Here is a 22,066-nt window from a genome sequence, read left to right as displayed (position 1 = left end):
TGGAGGGGAGGGGTAAAAATTTAGTGCTTAGTAAAAATTTAGTGAACACATTTTAGAATGTGTTCAAACTAAACCAACCATCAACAACATAGACTGCTATATAATTGGGATGTTATATGTGAACCTCATGGTAACCACAAACCTGTAACAGACACACAAAAATAAAGAGAAAGGAATTTAAGCTGAAAACTAAAGAAAGTCATCAATCATAAGGGAAAAGAGCAAAAGAAGAAAAAAGGAACAGAGAACTACAAATAAAAACACTACCAAAAAACAAACAAAAAAAAAAAGCCAAACTCATAAAAACAGAGAATAGAATGGTGGTTTCAAAGGGTGGGAGAATTGAGGAGGCATCGGAGGGTACAAAATCACATCCAGTAAGCCAGTCCTACAGATCTAATGCATTGGGTTCAAGTGTGTCCCTGAAGCAGGGGACAAGGCTCCATGGGGCTGCTGCTCTCACATGAGATCTGCCTGCAAATTCTAGGTAAGGGGACCCCCTGCAAGGGTGGCTGAAGCCAGGGCTCCAGGCCAGGATGGGCACCTCTAGCTCTGCTTCCAGAGAGGCCTGGCTGCCTGGAGAAGTGAAAGAGGCAGGGTTGTCCTGTGTAGCCTCACAGGGTATAGTTCCAGAGCCTAGGCTGGTGCAGGCTTGGGCATTTTGGGCCAGACCAGGTGCCCAAGAGGAAAAGAGGCCGGCTTCTGGGATGGGAAGTAGAGCTGCTCCACATCTTACGAAAAACCAAGGGCCTTTCTAGAAACTCTGTTATCTCAGGCTACTTTTTAATTTGTCTTCATTATCATTTTTATATTGAATTCAGTAGAGTCACTGATCTCTGGTCAGTGATGAATATTGTATCTTCAAAATATGTTGTTTGGATGCTATGCTAAGCAAGATGGGTTCAATTTCCTTCCAATTTTTTTGGACTTAAATTTATTTAATTTCCACCCTGTTTAAGTTTCCTTGTGTTACAAGCCTCATTCTGGATCGCAGCTCCGCCTTCTTGTGCATAAGGTCTATTGTACATGTGAGAAACACAAAGAAAAATGACACAATGGAAACAGAGAAAGGAGAGCTTAAAGATAAAGGGATAATTAGAACACTGCTGAACAAAGGGAATCTGAGGAAAGGGCTGTGTTTGAAATGCATTGGCATGTTACTGTATATAGAAGTATGAACTTTTCTTAATTTTGTTTTCAGTATTTCCTAGGATCCTTTTGCCAGTATACACTGTACTAAGCCACGTAAAAATCTAAACCAGCTCGTATTGGTAAGTTACCAACTTTAATATCAGGTTAACTCAAGAGTGAAATCCATTAAAATCCTTACTTCAGTTTCTGAAGGAAAAGGAACACTAAGGAACAAGGGGCAGACCCCCACTGGGCAGGGGCAACCTCTTTTGATCCAACTAAGAACACTTGAGACCAAGGGGTCTCATTCATTCCCTTGTTTCTATTATGCCACCGAATAAATCAGGGGTTAGCCAACTGTAGCCTGAAGGCCAAGTAGTTCTGGCCTAAGAACTGTTTGCCTTTTTTTTTAATGTGTTTTTTCATTTGGTTTTTCATACTTTTATTTATTTTTATTTTTTTCAATGTTTATTTTTGAGAGAGAGAGAAGTATAGCATGAGTGGGGGAGTGACAGGGAGGGAGACACAGAATCTGAAGCAGGCTGCAGGCTCTGAGCTGTCAACATAGAGCCCGACGGGGGGCTTGATCCCATGAACTGTAAGGTCATGACCTGAGCTGAAGTCGGACGCTTAACCGACTGAGCCACCCAGGAGCCCCTGTTTTTTATACTTTTAAAAGATTGAAGGATAATCAAAAGAAGAGTATTCTATGACATGCAGAAATGATAGAAATAGCAATTTTACTGTTTTTACTTGAACACCACCAGGCTTATTCATTTATGGCTGCTCTCTGCTACAATGGCAGAGCCAGGCAGTTGCAGCAAGACTGTGGGGCCCAGAAAGCCTACAGTGTTGACCATCTGGCCCTTTACAGAAAAAGCTTGTGGCCCTGGACTGGAAGGCATGCCAAGGATTCTGTAAGTTTATGGGAGAACAGGTTTGGTGGGTTGTTAAAATATATAAATCAAGTATAAGATGTCTCCTGATTTCAGAAATATTGAAATGTGAAAGGAAAAAAAAAGTGAACCAAGCAATATGGTTGGTAGCTAGAGCTGAGTTTCCAAATGCTCTCCAGATCCTCTGAGCCTTTAGGAAAGGGTTTACAAAGAATCCCTATAACATCATTGTCTAGCTTAAAGGCTCCAGAATTTGTCATTTGAATGGAGAACCACTGTCACCCTTGTCTTCCATTTCTGGCTGTTCTTTCAGGAGTCATTTCCCTTTGAGTCTATAGTCCCTGTAGGTACATACATTTCCATTTGTCATTATTCACGGTAGTTACATTCTGTTATGTCATGGAGAACAAAATTAGCAGATCCTGAACCCTTGTTCCTCGGGAGAATACAGGGTTAGGTTTCCATGAACTGCTGGTCACACTGTCAACAATCAATATACAACCTTGTTTTATGGGTTTCTGTTTAAAGACCTTATTTAATGTATATTGCTGATTCTTTAACGTTGAACTCATAGCCAACAGCACTATAACTCATGCCTCAATGGAGTTTTACTGAACACAATTATTTTCTCCATTAGGCACATCACAGCTTTCTTTCTGCTTGGGAACATGAGACAGTGCATGAGCACTACATTTGGGGACCATTTTAAACATCAAAATCACCAAAACAATGCAAAACCTGTGCCACTAAACAGATCACGAAAAAGACACTTCTTTGCTATAGGAGAGATGAAACAAGAAGGCAGAATATCACCTTGTTTGACCTTAGCTGGGAACGTGCACATTTTTACTACTTGTTGCATGTCTGTGAATGACTGCAAAAGTTCCGTATGGATTTTGGGTTTACAGATACACTTTAACCAGTAGGAAAATTTGTAAATAAAGAATCTGCAAATAATGAGGGTCAACTGTGTGTGAAACCACATACACTTTCCAGGTCCTTTAACCATGACCTTGGTAAACAAAATTGATCAACTGGCATCTTCCGGGTCCCTGCAAGCTCAGTCATTTAAAATGATCCACCCTCATCTAAAACAGCACATGATAATAACATTCCCCCTTTCTATTGCTTCACGGTGTCTCTCTCCCTTATGAAATTTCTCCACTATTTCTTTTTGTGTCATGTTGGGCCTTAGCTGTTTAAGGCTCCTTTCCAGTGTATCGACAAGTCTCTTACTTCCCTCAGTTCTCATACCCTGCTTCCTTTAAGCTTTCTGCCTTTTATAACCTCTGCTGCCTCCTTTCAAAGACACATGTGCACCGTGCACCACAGGCTGCAAAGTGCTCTTCATACTCAGCATCTCTTCTAATCAACATGATCTTAGATGGACAATATTATGCCCAGGACAGGCTGCATTATTTGGGGAGCCCCTTGTGCAAAGTTTGCTACAGATTTCAAGATGGTGAGAGCAAAATATTAAGCCAAGAGTGGGACCCTCCTATGTGCGGGGCTCTGAAGTGATCCCTAACCTACCAGGGCTAACAGAGCTACCCAGGTACAGGGCTGGCCCTACACTGACGTCTCTCACACATGTTCCCTTCCCTCCTGCACCCCTGCCTTCTGGTCCTGCCTCATTTATGAACCTGGGAAAGGGCACTTAATCACTCCCTGTTTTAATATTTTTTCTCTATAAAACATTTAAAAATGAGTAAATATTACTTTTATAGAGAAAAGTATAGAGAAAGGAATTTTTATAGAGAAAGGAATTAGGATGAGGTGATTAAGTGTAAATAGTAGTATTTACTCATCCTTGCCTCATGGAGGGAGTAGAAGGATTTAATGACAGGACTTACGAAAGAAAGGCACTAGGTAAACCCCAGGTATTATATAGTTATTTTATATTTTAAGAAGAGGGATTTAGGCTGCATAAGAGGTGGGGATTTATTGACACAGGTGTTAGACAATGAGATAGTTTTCCCAAATCTTCCCTAGATATATTTTAGATTAAGAAAAGATGCCTATGTGTCTGGTTAGATTTCAATGTGATTGTCTATGAGCATGGCTTCTAGGACCCTCAGTGGTTCTTTTTACCGGATATCTATCTCTATCTCTATATCTATCTATCTATCTATCTATCTATCTCTTCCCAGAAAGCTCACCCTCTAGCATCATAAGTCTTACAGAATAAGGTAGGAATGGAATGCATTATTCTTTCATATGTCCTCAAGCAAGGCAAGATCCTGGTCCCCCCCCTGCCCCCCCAGCATTCTTTCAAAAATGTGAGCAATGGCACATGTTCTATGGCTTTGCAACTTTTAAAATGTTAATTAATGAAGCCAAAGGAGTAGTTATTACCACAAGAAAATACACCTTTCCCCCTTTCTTTAAATAAATTAGGATCAGACATAACTTTTAATTTTTCCAGTGAAGGATTAAAAGACACAAACTGCTGTCTGTTATCATTATAAGTTCATAGGGGAAAGATTCTGACACCAAAATAAATAAACAACAAAGCCCATGGAATGAGAGAAAATACTCGCAAGTCATGTATCTGATGGGGGATTAATATCCAGAATAAAGAACTTGTACAACTCAACAACTACAACAACTGATTTAAAAAACGGGCAGAGGAGTTGAGCAGACAATTCTCTGAAGTAGAAATACAAATGACTAATAAACACCTGAAAGATGCTCAACATCACTGATCATTAGAGAAATGCGAATCAAACCACAAGATACCACCTCACACTAATTAGAGTGGCCACTATCCAAACAAACAAACAAACAAACAAACACAAAACAAAAGCAAAACAGCAACCAAAGAACAGCAAATAACAAGTGTGGGTAACGATGTAGAAAAACAGGAATCCTTGTGCCCTGTGGGTGGGAATGTAAAAAACTATGAAAACCAGCTTGGTGGTTCCTCAATAAATTAACATAGAATTACCATATGATCTGGCAATTCTACTTCTAGGAATATACCCAAAGAATTGAAAGTAAGGTCCTGAAGAGGTAGCTACACACCCATGTTCACAGCAGCGTTATTTATCATAGCCAAGAGGTGGAGGCAACTCAAGTGTCCACCAACAGATGAACAGATACATAAAACATGGCACATACTTAAAACAAATATTACTCAGCCTTAAAATGGAAGGAAATTTGGACACAACATGGATGGACGTGGAGGATAACCTAAGTGAAATACATCAGTCACAAAAAGACAAATACTGTATGATTCTATACATCTGAGGTACCTAGAGTAGTCGAATTCAGAGATAAAAAGTAGAGGTTGCTAGGGCTGGGGGAGGGGGATGAGGAGTTGTTTAATAGCACAGAGTTTTGGTTTCACAAGCTGAAGAGTTCTGGAGATTGGTTGTATAACAATGTGAGTGTGCCCGGCACCAATAAATTGTACAGTGAAAAATGGTGGAAGCGGTAACTTCGATGCTTATGTATTTTACCACAATTAAAATAAAAGCAATGACAAAACCCTGTATGGAATTTTTTTACTCACTTCTCTATAACTGAAAGCAACTGCATCTCAGAATGTTGCCTGGCTATAGACCAGCAGTTGGTAAATATTGCCATAGTCTAAACATTAGCCACTGAAAATATTCAATGTTTTAAATCAACCTTTTCCAAAGAGGTAAGAAGTAACACAGATTTGACATTAAGTCAGTCACAGGAAACCACGGCCAACCATGAAACACCAAAGGAGATAAAGTTCTGTGGCTGCATGTGGAAATTAACTGTCACTGTAACTAAGGTTTCATATGAACGTGATGGGTGAGAAAGGACTCAAGAGCGGTATCACTGATAAAATCGACTTGAAATGCAAAATCAGCCTTGAAGCACCATGGCTGCCTTCAATGCCCGCCTTCCATCTCTGTCTCTGTCTAGATCCATATACTGTGCAGTATGTCTATGTATATTTAGTGTACAGAATACATGTATATGTATATACTATCTAGTAAAGCTTTCACTAATGCACAATTAACTCCTACATGGCTGGATTGAGGTCTGTAATAGTTTGTTTTGGGGTTACTCACAAAGATAGAGTTTGCAAAGCCATTGTGATTTCTTTGCTGTACTCAAACACAAAAACTGCAGGTTCCTTCATCCACATATACTCATTTACACACATGTTCTCACATGACAGAAAGATTCATACTTCCTATTTATAACAGCAATTTTTTCTAAGGAGCTTTACTGGAAAATACCTTGAATTTTCTTCTTTTTACAAAAATATTTTCCCAGTTTGCTTTGTGGATTCTGACTGGTTACTAGAAACTACAGAACATTAACACAAGTTGAATCAATCAGTAGTTTTTCACAATAATCTCCTCGTTGCTATGGCTATTGAAGTTTTCAGACTGTTTGCTGACTGACCTTTCTGCAGCTTCTGACCCCTCATTTGCACAGTGGGAGATACATTGTTTTCTGGTTTGTCCCCTTTGTACCTCTTTTTGCCTCCTTTTTTTTTTTTTTTTTTTAGCTCAGCAGCAGCTCCTTTGTAGCCTCTCAGTAAACTTCCTTCTTGCGATCCACTGGCCGTTTCTCCCTCTGGGTTTGGTGCCAGGCCCTGTGTTCTCCACACCAATGCTTGGGCAGTGCCATCTGTCCTCAGGCTTCATGACTGCCACGTGCTGCCACCTCCCCAGTCTGTATCAGCACTGTCATGCCTCATCTTCTTCTGTATGGAGCCCAAAGTCTACCTGACATTTCTCCCTGGATATGCTAATAAGGGCACCTCAAATCAGTACACCCAAAACCTGCTTATCATATCCCCTCCCAAAGCTCCTCCTGCTCAGGCCCCTGGTCAGTTCTGGTTCCACCCCATCCAGCCACCTATGTCCAATTCCCAAGGGGCATCTTCTTTTCTCAATCTCCGTGTCCACTCCACCACATGAATATCTCCTCAGTCCCTTTTCCCTAGCTCTCAGTCCCCCATCTCTTCCCCGGATCACTGCACCAGCACCCCAACTGGCCCTTTGTTTCTCTTGCCCTCCACTAATAGATTCTCTAGATCAGCACTGTCCAATAATGGATAGTTGTCAGACTTCCTACATTGCCCCAAATGGTGGCAACTAACTACATGTGGCCACTGAGCATCTGAAATGTCGCTGGTGCAACTGAGGAACTCAGCTTAAAATTTTACTTAATTTTAATTAACTTCCATGTAAACAGTCGCACGTGACTAATGGTCATTGCACTGCAAAGGGGCAGGTCTAGATTCTCCACAGATGTGTTCAAAATCCCTCAATAGCTCCCTTGAGGTGATTTCACAGTTTCTTTCATTGTCTCCATCCTCATTTCTCTCAGTTCTTCCCCGATGCTCTTGGATACAATGAAATTCTCCATGTCTCAAAATCACCATGCTGTCTCTCTCTTGGGATATTAACTCCTTTGGCTACGAGCAGCTTCCTTCCATCTGTCTGGCAAACTCCTACTTTGCCTTTGGGGCTCAGCTCAGCAATCACTTCCCTCACCTCATGTCTTGGGCCTTCTCCACTGTGCCTCTTCCTCTTCCAGATACTCCAACTATGGGCCTTACAGCCCATAATGAGCACCTGTCATGCTGGATTTTAATCCCCAGTTTGATTGTTATACTCCCCATCATACTGCACTCTGAGGTCAAGGACCAAGTCTCCTTTGCTGCTGTTGTATCCTCCGTACCAGTACGGTACCTGGCCTGGTGGAGGCCGCTGTACATGTGCCTATTCTACTGGGACCTCGGGTCCCTGAAGCAGAGCCCCTAAGCAGCACTTCCTTTGCATACCTCTGTGGAGATGATAAACAGGAAGTGTAACTGACATAGGGATGTCTCATTCCACAGGGTCTAAAACAACGAGACACTGAAAGATATCTTTTCTTATGCAGTGTCCTGGTTATTGAAATCCTCTTTCCAACAGGTTTAGGAAGACAGTAATTCAGCTATTCTTTTGCCTCTCACAATATGAACTGATCAGAAACCCTAGGAGAGCTTGGAGAGTCACAGTCATGACCACTGACGCTGCCCTTAATTCATGTGTGAACAAAAAAGGAACAGGTAAAGACATCCTTCATATCTGTGGGGAGTTATATCTTCTATCTGGGCTTCATGGCCAATCCTTGAACCGCCCAGACCTTTCTATACCACACCCAGAGTCAAATTCCTATTTATCCACAACATTGAAATACTAGAATATTCTGACCTATCTTTTTCCATTTCCCCCCATTCTTATTTTTTCTTACATCCGTTGGATTTTTTTTCAACTCTACGAACATAAAACATGTTCTAAATGAACATTTAAAATAAGCACTCACTGGCACAACTCACCCAGGACAAAGCATTCTGAATCATGCTATACTCTTTAAATTAAATTTAAATTAAAAATTTGTAAAGGCAAATGACAGTCCTTACATACTATATAGAAGTGCAGAAACAGATGCTGTAAACCATTAATAACTGTTCCACTGGTTTCACCAGCTAGACAAAGAGTAAGATTTGCCATGTCAAGTATTCATTTAATTTGAAACCTTTACTTATGAAGACTTCTTTTTCAAAAGGGGAGGGTCTTTGCATAATTTGTATCCTCCCTCCACTGGTGCACAAGGCTTTGCTCCCTTCTCTGACTCTGGAATAAACAATTCTTCCTTTATTTAGAAACTTTCTTAGTCATGGTCTTGTCAAAGGAGAAGGCAGTGTAACACTGCTAACAATTATATTAAATAATTAAGTTTTGCTCAGTGAAATAGAACTGTGGCTTTGAATTTGAACTCTCTTACACACATACACGTGCACACACCCAGGTGTGCTATTGCCAGCACTGTACAAATAGAGAATCAGGAGCGCCTGAGTGGCTCAGTTGGTTAATTGTCTGACTCTTGATTTCAGCTCTGGTCATGATCTCATGGTTCCTGAGTTCAAGCCCCATGTCAGGCTCTGTGCTGACAGCCAGAAGCCTGCTTGGGATCTTTTTCTCCCCCTCTCTCTGTCCCACCCTGTGATCTTTCTCTCTCAAAATAACCATTAAAAAAAAATAGAGAATCAAATAGTGTCATTTCCTTGTCACTTGAGCAACAGGAAGAGAGGGAAATTTCTCTCCTCGTGCTGCAGCAGCATGGTCAGCCTTTTTTCATTGCTAGCAGTATTCTGGTAACACCTGAGGCAAGGGTTTATGGTTCGCCAGGATCAATCATCCTCATGGTCACCTCACAGCAATCATTCCATCATCAAATACCTTTAATCCTTTTAGCGAATCAGAAAGTGGTTCAAACACACCCCAACACGTTTGTAACAATACCAATCTCCCTCGGTAAATGTGTAGCTGATGTGTGCACCAGGACCTGAAGTACCGTGGAAATGCTTTAGGACTGACTTAATTCTATGAACTCACTACCAGATAACTTTTGTGCTTCCTGCCCTATTCTGTGGAATGATCTTTACTGCCTATTTCCCTGCTTGATCTGGCCAACTTTTAGACTGTCATTTCCTTGAAGATACATGCTATGTCTCAAAGGTTTGGGTGTCTCTGTATTTAAAAGTAAATTAAGGGGAGCCTGGGTGGCTCAGTCAGTTAAGGGACCGACTTCTGCTCAGGTCGTGATCTCATGGTTCGTGGGTTTGAGCCCCGCATTGGGCTCTCTGCTGTCAGCACAGAGTCTGCTTCGGATACTCTGTCTCCCTCTCTATGCCCCTCCTCTGCTCTCTCAAAAATAAACAAACATAAAAAAAAAGTAACAAGTAAATTAAAACTGCCTGATGGAAGGTTTTTGGTGGTACAGACACATGCTTTTGAGGAAATTCTAACAAAGTATGGGAAAAGGGGATGCAAAGGGGTGAATGTTTGTTTGGTGCTTGCTATGTGGCAAATGCCTTATGCAGTACCTGTGTTATTGCATTCAGTCCTAAAAATTCCCTATAAGGTGGATACTATTCCTGTTTTATAGTTGAAGAAACTGAGGGTGGAAAATTTAAGTGCCCAAGTTTACTGAGTGAAATGGTGGTGCCGCACCACAGGCCATCCCCAGGGGTTCCATTTCTGTGGTGGGCTCCTATTTTGGTCTCAGAACACTTCCCGAGGAGAAGCTGATTGGGAAGATGTAAACCAGAATCAAATGTGAAAGAAAGCGGGCTGCCCAAATGGTGGACCGAGCCAAACTTGTGGCTGGCATTCTTCAGCGTGCGGTAAGAAATGCTGAAAATAGGTTTGCGTCGATCTCAAAACCACCTATAGTGTAATCATGATGGAAATTACCACTACCACAGCCCGAATGCAAAAGCACCCACTAATTAAATGAGCAATGAGAATCTCAAAATAATTTGCTAATAGTCTCGACTGCTTGCAGCAATATCTCTTTTGTTGGTGACTGTGTCACTGAAACTTAACGCCCTCTTCATGTAGAGCATGAAGTCTCCCCAGTGTGCACGTGTAGCATTTACTGTATCACCAGATGTTCTGCTCCTCACCCCCCCTCGTCCCCCCACCTCGCAGAAGGAAAACCTTGGCTCCGAGAGAAAAGCCACTTCAGTTGTTGAGCATTCTCTCTGGAACCACAGAAGGCAATTATTCAGCAACATGGCCCTCAGAGTGTTTCCTTTTGTCACACAGAGAACAGCCTCTAAGTGATACGCCAGTGCCTGCCCAGGCAACGGATAGGTTCTTACCTGGATTTAACGATCGTCCGCAGAGACAAAAGCCTCCACACTTAAGTCTGCTCAGCTTACACTGAGACAGACCCAACATTATGTTTTGGGAACTGCTAAACATGCGTGCCACTTTAATACAGCACCAGGTTTCACTGCCTTCAAGATGCAACCGCGTGCCTCACGAAAACAACGCATTCCACAAGATGCCAGGGAAGATCCAAACGAGTCTGGAGAGCTGGAGCACGGTGCAGCTGTTTTTAATGTTCCTCGATGCTAGTTTTCTGATCTGCAAAGATGCAGACCGGCCTAAAACTGAGCAGCTGCTCTGAGCTTGAAGCTTTCCTTCACTATGACGGTGGTGTGAAAAGTACTAGACAGTGAGTCAAGAGGGCTCAGGTGCACTGGCTACCTATGGACCCTGCAAAATCACTCTCTGGGTCTCTGTCTCTTTTGAAATAAAGATTCTCTGAAATCCCCCCCTCCCCCCCCTCCACAAGCCTTCCAGGACGCCTGCCTGGCACAGCTGACTCCTGTAACTTTTCAATTAGACTTATTATCAACTCAGAATAAACTGCAGTGAGTCCACATCCACAACTAATGGCACGCTCACCTCATCGGAGCTCCCAAACACAATGCCTGTGTAGTGCCGTCTGGGTGCCCTGGGCAGACTACAAGCTCCTGGAGGTCAGGCTTTGGGTTTCTTCCCCTGAGTACGCTGCCTTGCACTTTCAGATATGAAAACATTTGTTGAGTAAGCGGAACGTCTTCCCGCATCAAACAAATGGGATTCCTAAGGACAGGTATTCTATTCACACTTGCACCTGCGGTTCCAGAACAGGGTGGGGACTCACTGGCACAGGAAAGAATGCAACTCATGTGCTCTCCAAGGTTCTACTGCCCAGATGGCCAGTTCTGGTGCCTGATTACTTTCTGCTGCATGCATATTGTGCTCCAGCCACCTGCCTAGAATCTAAGCTATCTGAGGGTTGGGTTGGTGTCATGTATTTATTTTGTATCCCCTGTAGCCCTGTCAATATTGCTAGGCACCAGGCCCCTTTTTTTCTAGTATATATGTTGAAATAAAGTTATCACAATAGTATGACCTTGAAACTAATAGAAAAAGGCCTCTAAAAAGTACTATTAATATCATTTAACATTTACTAACAGTTCTACACAAAGATCATAATATAATCCTTGACCTCTATGAATGAACAGAAGTTACCAATAAATTTATCAGAAATGTGCTTCTTTCACATAGAATATTAGTCACCAGTCTTAGCAATAGCTAGAGAATGACTATTAATGATCAATTCTCTTTAGAAGAATAAGAAATCTGTATGCTTTACAAATACCACCCAAACATTTACAATGCAAAAAATACATCTATTCCTAGCCGCCTGCCCACAGCTGCTTTCTTTGAAACATTCTTTGGGGAAAGATTGATGTTCAGGAGGATTATGATTCATTAAAGTTGCTGCCCGATTCAAATAGCTGCCAACCTATTTTTTCAGAGAATGTTCCTTTCACTCACCTTGGCACCATTCTGCCAACACACGTGTGCACCATGTGGGAGAAATCCACATGTCCTGAGATCTATGGACATGTGTCCTGAGGGGTGGCATGCTATGCACGCTATTTAAGCAGAACTTTGATTTGATTCATAGGGTTCTTATTTGTGTGAACCTCAGGAACAAATGCTCTTTTTCCACAAGGTGACCAAAACTAGGCTTGAGCACAGAGCCAGTCATTGTGTAGCTCTTTGTTCCCTGAAAGAAAATTCCACAAATGTTGATTCACTAATTTACTCTAATGAAAAAGCTGTAGGCAGTCTCAAGTCTGAGTAAGCGTGAATGTTAGAAAGGTCCCTCTAGACTTACAATGCATTTTTCAATGTTCTGTCTAGAACAGGAATATAAATAGAGCGTTCAAGATGCTTCTGTTGGGCTACTTCTAAGAGCAGACATTTTTGATAATTTAAAACGAGGGTTTCAGAATTAAAATGACAGCAGTGATTCCCCAAAGAAAGTTCTCCTTCCAGCTATGGTGGAATAAGGAGGATTGGATTCACCCTTCCACAAGAAAAAAAAATGCTCTGAGAAATACATTAAAAAAATGGTTTTTAAGACACTCCATATCTGTCAATGAAGGAGAGTGATCTCTAGAAGACAACAGGAGAAAAGCTTTGTGACACTGGCCTGGGCCAAGACTTCTAAAAACAAGATTCATGAAAGAAAGAAAGAAACAATCACTTGGACTTTATAAAAAAAATGGGAAACTGCTCTTCAAGAGACATTGTTAAGAAAACGAAGATAAGCCACAGACTGGGAGGAAATACTTGCAAATGATAAATCTGATAAAGGACCCGTATCTAGAACTTTTAAAACTCAACAATCAGAAAGCAATCCAACTTTTAAGAATGAGTGAAACAGCTGAATAGACAACTCACAGAAGATGACATAAAGATGGCAAATAAGCACACGAAAAGATCACTAATCATGAGGGAGATGCAAATTAAAACCACAGTGAGATACCAACACGTAGCTATTAGAATGGTTAAAATTAGAAAGACTAGCCATAACTGCCAGCAAGGAAGTGGAGTAGTCTGAACTCACACGTCTTAAGCGGATGTACAACTGGACAAGCACTTTGGAAGACAGTTTGTCAGTCTCATAAAAAATGAAAACACACATACCATATGACCCAGGCATTCTACTACTAGCTAGCTCTTCACCCAAGAAAAAGAAAGCAATGTCCATAAAAGACTTGTACACAAATTTCGGTGCAGCTTTCTATGTTACAGTCCCTAATCTGGAAACAACCTAATGTCCATCAACAGGTGACCGGACTAGCAAACTGTGCAATATCTGTATGGTGGGATGAACTAGTGATACGTGCATTAGCATGGATGAATCTCAAAATAATTATGCTAAGTAAAGAAAGGCAGACAAAAAGAAAAAAAAGCACAGTACATACTGCATGATTCCATGTATGTGAGACTTGGGAATATAGAAGTCCAACTTGCCAGAAAGCAATATAGAAAGCAACTGGGGAGCAGGAGGTGGAAGTAAAGGTTAAAAAAGGGGCACAAGGAAATTTTTCGGGTAATAAATGTTTTTTATCTTGATGGTGATGACAATTTCATGGGTGTATACTGTGTCACATTTCCCAAAGGCACGCTTTAAGAATGTTCAGTTTAGGGGCGCCTAGGGTGGCTCAGTCAGTTATGCGTCCGACTTTGGCTCAGGTCATGATCTCGCGGTTTGTAAGTCTGAGCCCCACGTTGGGTTCTGTGCTGATAGCTCAGAGCCTGGAGCCTGCTTCAGATTCTGTGTCTGCCTCTCAAAAATAAACATTTAAAAAAATGTTCACTTTACTGCATATCAATTATACCTTGATTAAAAAAAATACTAAAAGGACCCTTTTTCCCTCGGGGAATTTTGCAGAATATCATCATTTATGATATAGCCATTTGGGTCAAGCAGTCACTGAGTTCCGATCTTGTGCCAAGCATGGCACTGAGAAAACCAAGCTGGCAGAGGACAGTCGGACACACTGACCACTGGGGTGGACCCTGAGTATTTCCACACGGCCACTTTGCTTAAAGCACACAGACTCTGAAAGGCTGTGGATAAACAAGTTTTAACTTTGGTCGTCAGTCTCATTACTCTCAAATTGCTTCAAAATATATCAGCTATTATCATACGTTGCAATGATGACACATTACATACCAATCTTGATATTGCATTTGTGCCTGTCCATACGTTTGATCACATATGAGAATTCATCAAGAAGGAACCACAAAAACCCATTCGGAGTCCACTAGAAAGGACTTTCAACAAAACTGACAGAAGAAAGTAAATGTACTACTGGTTCTTGTGCAGATGACCTGCCCTCCAGGCACTGTTTTTCTCTGTTCCCCATGTGAGTTGTGTTCTCTAGAGCTGTGTTTGCCATCATTTTCTCGTCCTAAGATTTTCCATTAGGCCATGCTCTTTAGGCCACTGACAATTAGCAAAATTATCACTGAATTCACCTTGTGGGAATGTGAGAAGTTGAGAGAAAGCAAAATCAATGTGATATGTATGGAGTCTTTGGTGTAAAACACCGGAAAATGAGATTCTTTATCAATCAAACCACAGAGACGCCACATTCCACTGGCATAAACAAAATTTTAAAGGATGACTCGTTATTTCAATAGTAGTATTGTTATAATACCAGCCATGGAGCCTGGCAACATTTTTCTGAACAACGGAGAAATATTTGAATTCTTATACAAATCATATGGGCTGAACTTGGGCAATAACTTTTCCAGAAGAAAGTATGAAAACCTCACAAATATCAAAAACTAAATCAGCATGACTGTGTACAACTTTTTTTTTTTGAGCCAGAACTAGAGAAAACTGCTCACAAAGTGAAACAAGAAGCATATTTCAAGTGACATAACAAAGCAAGTTATCCAAATCGATATTTTGTAGAAACTGCTAACAAACACCTCGACTACATCTATAATTGATTGATTTATAAACAAGCTCAGAATTTACTTTCTATATTTACGTAAGACAAGAAAGGTGACTCCCGTGAGGAATGAATATAGGATTCAAACTTTGGCAAAGATTGAGATGATCCCAGTTGGCCCTAGACCACTAATAATGTTTTGGGAAGATTGGGTTATTAGATTAACAGTTGTAGAAGATGGACGCTATTTGTGCAATGTTAAAGCAAACATTTTTATTAACCAAACATTTCCTAAATTGTAAGCAGAAATGTGAAACTTGATCTGACACCTGTAGCAAATCTGAGGGCTTTCCCTGGCCCAGGACACAGAGGTTTCGCCATTATGGTCCATAGTACTCTTACCCTGCTCAGAATGGAAAAGAGCCACACCCTTTACTTTAAATGAGGTTTGTTTCAAAGGTTATCTGAAGGAAATTTCCTTTCTAATCAGTTCTCAACTCTTGCTGCCTCCCACTGGATAATTTACCTCTATTCTTCCCAAAGCCCTGAGAACTCTTTCTCCCCTCTCCACTGTTTGGTCAACAGTGTGTGTGATTGTTGATCCTTCATTTAACAGGCACCAAGAGGCTCTACTTACGTCATGCATGGAGTCCAAAAGCTTGGTCAACTGGTAGAACCTTTGCCAGCTCTGCCCAGAGTTGTTGGGACACTTAGTTACCATCTTCCTCAGTTCTTTGATGTAATTTGTCCTCATTTCTTCAAATGCAGCCTGGCTTTTGAGGCCATCCTTTGGAACTGTGTTTAAGGAATACAGACATGTAAATTCCCAAGATGGGAAACAGCTCTAACAATGGTGTAGAATATTTTGGGGTTTTTAGGCTCATACTTTTAGATTGATACTGAATCGTAATTAATTGCACTTATAAATAAATATGGCAGTTATCTATTGGTGAATTCTTGTTCACATCCATATATGAAAGAATAGTAACTGCTATTTATTGGATGTATATTAATATACACCTTGCATATATTAACTTGATCTTGACATCAATTTTATGACATAACCATTATTCTCATTTTACAGATGAGGGAATTGAAGACTGGAGGTTTAATCCTGCCCAAGAAACACAATAAATAAATGGCTGAGAAGGAACAGAAACCTAGGTCAATTTCCAAAGCCTGCCTCATCACCACAATGCTACACTGCCTTGTGCCCTGTCATCAAAGTTTCTTATGAATCCTAACTTGCAAGTACCTCATAGGTAAGAAAATACACTTTGATTTTCCAGGACAACTGGAAGAGCCACCAACAGTCTAAGCTGGGGCTAGAATTAGAAAGCAACATCTCCATATCCATATTCAAATATCAAAGACACTTGGGGATACTGGCCATCTACCAAGGGGGAGGCCAGGCATGTTGAGAAGTGCTTTCTATCTTCTTTGTACCAGGATCCTATGAGAAATTGGGCATGGTCACGTGGCCTTCCAGACAACCTGGTGGTGGTGCTGTGCACTGGTTTGCGTGTGCAAAGGAGTAACACAGAGGTGGCTCTGCGTGCAAGGCAGAATCGAAAACTTTTCGGAGAATAAACCACGTTCACCTTATCTGTGATGATGTGGAAAATGAAGCATCACATTTTCTTTTGTGTGGTGGCTGGTGTTTACTTTTATTTGGGATTCAGGGCTTGGAAACATATCAAGTGTTTCTGTGACCTGCTGAAGGGAGATGCTTTGTCCCAGGACACACGTGAAAGCACTTTACAGAGGAAAGGCGCTCCTGTGCCTGGAAGGAGGTGTATGTAGGGCAGAGTGTAAACTAAAGTACTCCCTTTGAAAATCTACTTTTGTGTTTGCTTTCTTTCTACTATAGCCAATAGTGATATGCATGCTTTAACTTTGAAAAATGAAATCACTTAGGACTTTATTTTTAGGAGATGAAGATCTAAAGAAAATTCATCTTGTGAAATTAATGTTCTGAGTTTGAAACTGCTCTTATTTTCACTTCTTAATTATACAGCATGTTTGTTAATTTATCATAACTGGGATAAATAATAATTCACTTGGGTCATCAGCCCTTTAGAACAGCTAAGTACATTTCTGAGTATTATGAGGACCCTGGAAACCTGAAATACTGCTGCTTCCAAATTAAACCCTGGCTGTCCCGTACAAAAATATGGATTATCTTGCAAATTAAATTCACATATTATGTTAACAGTCTTCTCGAGTTTAATTGTTGAGGCTTTGGTTTGTGGTTTATCTAAGTCTATTTTTGTGGGGAAAAAAATAAATCCCTAATAGTAATTGCACAAATTCCCGAGACGGCCACAAGAGTGGCTGTGGTTTCAAATATTTGACATTCATGTCAAAAGTTAAATGCCATCCATTATATAACAAATAGTTTGTTTTCTTTAAAAATAAAGCCTTGTTTTAAAAGTATAAAAAATATGAAGGATGGTAATAACCAGGATGTTAATAGTCAAACTTTAGATCTACTTTCTACCAAACTTTTAATGTTAACTTAAAACTTTCTGAAAGAAACTGAATGTCTGCAAATACTTTGCAAACAGTGCCCACCCACAGGTTATCATTTATTTTTTTAAGTTATAAAATATTATGGAGTAAACCTTTTGCTTTTCAGTATAAATATTTATGGATAACATCCTATACATTAAAAAACTACCTAAAATTAGAATGGGGTGAATAAATTTCACTACTATATTTCACTACTATTTGGTATATCCACTAAAATCCACCAAGACCTTCATATGGATAGTCCTGTATCGGAAATTCTCAAGATTATAAACAACTTATGTCAAATATTACTTATATATTATCTGTAACTGAAATATATTGTACCAATTTCCCAGCCAGATTTTTTAGGAGTTGAAGCAAACCCACAAATAAGGAGAACTTAAGCAAAACCTCAAATTTTGGAGGTCGGCCCAGATTTTCTGAATTTACTTATTAAATACAGCAGGGCTGCTGGAAATCATCCAAAATCTATGGGCTGGAGAAGAGCAAAGAGACAATTGGGATAGAGGGTCGTCTGTTTTCCTCCATAAGCATTAAGAACACAAGATTCTCTCAATGTCATTGGTAAAGACACTCTTGATACACTGGACATTAGGTGTACAATTTAACATCCTAAATAAGAAGAACAATTTTCACACATTCTGTCATACATTAGCAAAATAAGCTTACTAAAGCCTGCAGCTCTATGATTCATACAATTCTTTACTTACGTTTTCTTGCCTTTTTATTTTGCTTTTCCAGCATCTACAAAACCCAGAATTGAAAGTATTGAGCTAGTTGGAAGCTAATAAATTAATTCGGGTAGCTTCAAAATGGTATCAGAATTGATTAAAGGCTGACTGATTAAATGGTATAAAAGGATAAGACACCAATTAAGACTGAGTAGTCAGGATTTGTAAAGAATTGGTATCATGAGCATTTTTTAGAAAAAAAATACTTTATTTAAATTCTATCACCCATTTGATCTATCTACATCTATATATTTATGTCTATATCTATATCTACATCTATATCAATCTAAAACATTTTTCAAGCCAGTAATGGTTAATGACCTTGCTTGGAAAGGGGAATAAAATCACGGTCACCGAACTTATAGATTCCAGTTATATTCCAAAAGGATAAATCAGGAACATCAGAAATCTCGAGGAAGGACAGAGCGGGGAGAAAGAGCCTGGTTCTACTGACCCTGCAGAGGAGGGTTGCAAACACAACCCTACAGGAGACTGCCTGAGTGTAATTAGTGAGGAATGGTAAGGCCTGCGGCAAACAGGAGAGAGCATGCCCTGCCCTGGGCGATGAAATTCAATGAAAATAAAACAAGACAAAAGGCCAAAAGCAACCTAAATTCCTGTGCAGGCCAAACAAAACACAGCTGTGAAGTGCTGGTCCCACCTCCCTACCAGGCTGCTGTTTTGCCCCCTTCCTGGGAGCCTGAGTCTGGCCCACTAACCGATCCACTCTTCCTGTCACACTCCTATGCCACCAGCCTGCCTTTGCTCCCTTTGCTCCCTGCTCTGGGGGCCAGCACGAACAACACTGGATGTGAAGTCTAAAGCCATGGGTTTGAGTTCTAATTCACAGAGGATACTGAACAAAAACACTTGTGTGCCTCCTTTTTGTTAACTTTAGAATGGGGCCATCAATCTCAGAGGGTTGTGTGAAGCATTAAACTAGATAATATATGAACACTTCAACAACTGCAAGGTGCTAACCATAGGGAAGCAGACGCTTATCCACAGTCGCTGTGGCATCCCCTCTTCCTGCTCGTCACTACTTGATTCAGGCTAACTCCTCCTCAGATCCAGTCCCTCTTTGCTGGAAATAACATCTCGTCTTACCCCTTCTGTCCTTGACTAGTGATGCCACTTCCTCCCAAATGACTCTACTCAAAACTGCCCCTTCTCCCATGTTCCTGATTCACGGACCAAGGTGGCGGGGAGTGGTGCTGGGCAGGCACTGGATTCTCTTTTCTGCTTCCAGGTGGTCACTCAACAATCTCTCATCCCTTGAAGTCCATGTCATTCGCCCTGGCATCCAGAACATTTCTGTTTCCCCAGCGGCCACAGCACTTGGCTTAGACATTTCTTCTCCATACTGTCTCCTGCCATCGCTCTCATCTGATGTAAACTTACTCAAGTTCTATCCCCTCAGTTTGAAAATGTCTGTGTCGTTGCCCAAGGAAGAAGTACTCAACATCTTTGCCAAGGCTAATCCTGTCCTGTGTTGTCTCTCTGGCACCTTATGTCATCAACCTCTCTTCTCTCATACTTGGTTCCAGAAGCCTAGAAAAGCTTCCCCTCAATCTGCAAGTCCTTGGCCATCTGGCAGCTGCTCGATGTCTAGTGGTCAACTCTAGTAGGCTTCTCTCTGAGCTCTCAAGTTTTCTCTTGGGGAAGCTTTGCTTTTAGTCATGCCCCTTTTGGAAACCAGCACTTGGATCCCAGTTTCTCTGCTTCTCTGACAGTCCCATCTCTGTCTTTTTGGGCCTGCCATCTTCCTTTCATGTAAGTCAACTGGATCATTCCTCTTCTTTCTGAGCCCCGGCCACCCCACTCCCCATTTTACTTTAGATGACAATTTTCTATGAGGATAATTCCACATTCGTATCTCAATCCCCAAATCTGTCTTCTGAGTTCCAGTCCCCAATTCTCCTTATCTTTTGGCCTATTAGGATACATCTGAAAATTAACCCATTTGAAACAGAACTCAGTTTATAAAACTCCAGCAAATCTTCTCTGAGTCCCAACATAAACACGTTCCTCTTAATGGTATGACTGCCATCTTAGTCATTTCTCCATGCTCAAAACCTGTGTCACTTCCGATCCATATCCTTTTTATTTCCTCTTCTAGTCAGCTGCCAGTTCTGCAGTGAATCCATTTGCATCATTTGAATCCATTTGCTCCTGTCCATCATACCATCATCATTTAGGTCCTTATTTCAACAGCTCACAGCAGGTCTCTGTGCTTCTAAGCTGGCTAAATTCTCTTTGCTTCTCGGCCTCCCCTTAACTTTGCCCTTTAATCTAGTCTAGCGCCAGATACATCTTCATAAAAACACAAAACACAGCTTAAGTCACGTCATCCCACTGCTCAAAGCCTGTGGTGTTGCACTCCTCCGCCCACCCAATAAGGTCAGGTGGCTTCTACAGGCATTGAATATTCTGGTCCAACCTACACCCCAACCTTATTCCCCACTCCTCTCCAACCAAATATAGCCTGATACCCCTTGAAAAATTAATTAAATTAATACAGAAATAAGATAGAAATTTAGAACTTAATTGGCAAAACAACTTTTCCAAAACTAAGTTCTATTGCCTGGATATGCTTTCCCACATTTCCACAATCCCTCACATCATCCCCTCATGGGAATGCCATCTCAGACCTCATATCCAATTCATTGTCCTTGCCAAGTTCTCCGAGATTCAGCTTCACCGTGACTCGCTCCTTGGTCCCCAGAACAAAACATGCTTCTCCCTTTTTTGAGCCATCACGACATTCTTTTATCTTCTATAATGATTGGAGTATCCCTTTCTGCAGTGTATTAAAATCATCTTTGAATCTATCTTCTAGTAAAACTCTCTGAGGGCAGAAACTGCACCTTATTCACTCCTGTAGTTCCTGATCTGCCTAATCCTCCCATGCATATATAACAGACACTTAATATATATTTAGTAGTTAGGTGGATGAAGGAATATGCTCCTTCTTTACCCAAAGCTTCATACTCTCCATGTAACTTAGTTCATTCACTAAATACCAAAGCCCCTCTCCCACCTCCTCAGAAAAATTTTTATACCTACTGCTTGACACTGTAAACAGGCTAATCTCCTAAAGGTAAGATTATTGAATAATGTAGAAAAAGGGCCCAAGTGGACATCAGCTTACTTGTGCTTAGCAGCAGCAACACTTTCATTATGGTGTATTCTTCAAAGGTAAGCTGCAGTCGAACAAACTGAAGGCTGATTTGGTGCATCCCCTGGCACAATTCGTACATGGCGGACTGATGCATCTTCTCTCTGCAAAGGAAATGAAGAAAATGTCTGAGAATACAAGGTTCATGATCAAACCCAGACTGGTGGCCCAAGGCAGCTTAATAAGAGATCTGACTCAGAGTTTTCCTTTGGAAAGGCTTCAACATGGAGCAGATATGTATTTGAAAGACAAGTTAGATTTCACACCGATTGGCAAACTGCTTCTAGGCCAACACTGCCATCCCATTTACTAGTACCCTGCAACCATGTAGCAGAAGCACTGAAACCAAACTTTTTCGAAGGGTGGCATTATATAATTTTATGTCAAGAGTAAGGATGACTGTGTTGTGTTATATAGCAGAGAGGCCATTGTGATGTGGGGTAAAGCCCACAAACTTCTGTTCCTTTTCAGATACCAAGTGCTTATTAGCATTTTGATAAACTGTATTAGA

The 22,066-nt window shown here is 40.9% G+C and overlaps 1 protein-coding gene across 2 annotated transcripts in view; it reads right to left on the bottom strand.

Annotated features, from left to right (window-relative positions):
- The window catches only part of NR3C2 (nuclear receptor subfamily 3 group C member 2), a 348,657-nt gene that overhangs the window by 21,559 nt on the left and 305,032 nt on the right, over positions 1-22,066 (bottom strand). For both annotated transcript variants that reach the window (XM_019828874.3, XM_003984956.6), the window contains exons 7-8: positions 21,529-21,659; positions 15,752-15,909 (exon numbers count right to left, since the gene is read on the bottom strand). In XM_019828874.3, coding sequence (XP_019684433.1) covers positions 15,752-15,909; positions 21,529-21,659 — 289 coding nt within the window. The remainder of the gene's footprint in view (positions 1-15,751; positions 15,910-21,528; positions 21,660-22,066) is intronic.

The sequence above is a fragment of the Felis catus genome, chromosome B1 (assembly GCF_018350175.1).
Source record: "Felis catus isolate Fca126 chromosome B1, F.catus_Fca126_mat1.0, whole genome shotgun sequence".
In the NCBI taxonomy this organism is placed as follows: domain Eukaryota; kingdom Metazoa; phylum Chordata; class Mammalia; order Carnivora; family Felidae; genus Felis; species Felis catus.
Note: the sequence above shows the minus strand (reverse complement) of the source record. Positions and strands in the feature narration are given on the sequence as shown.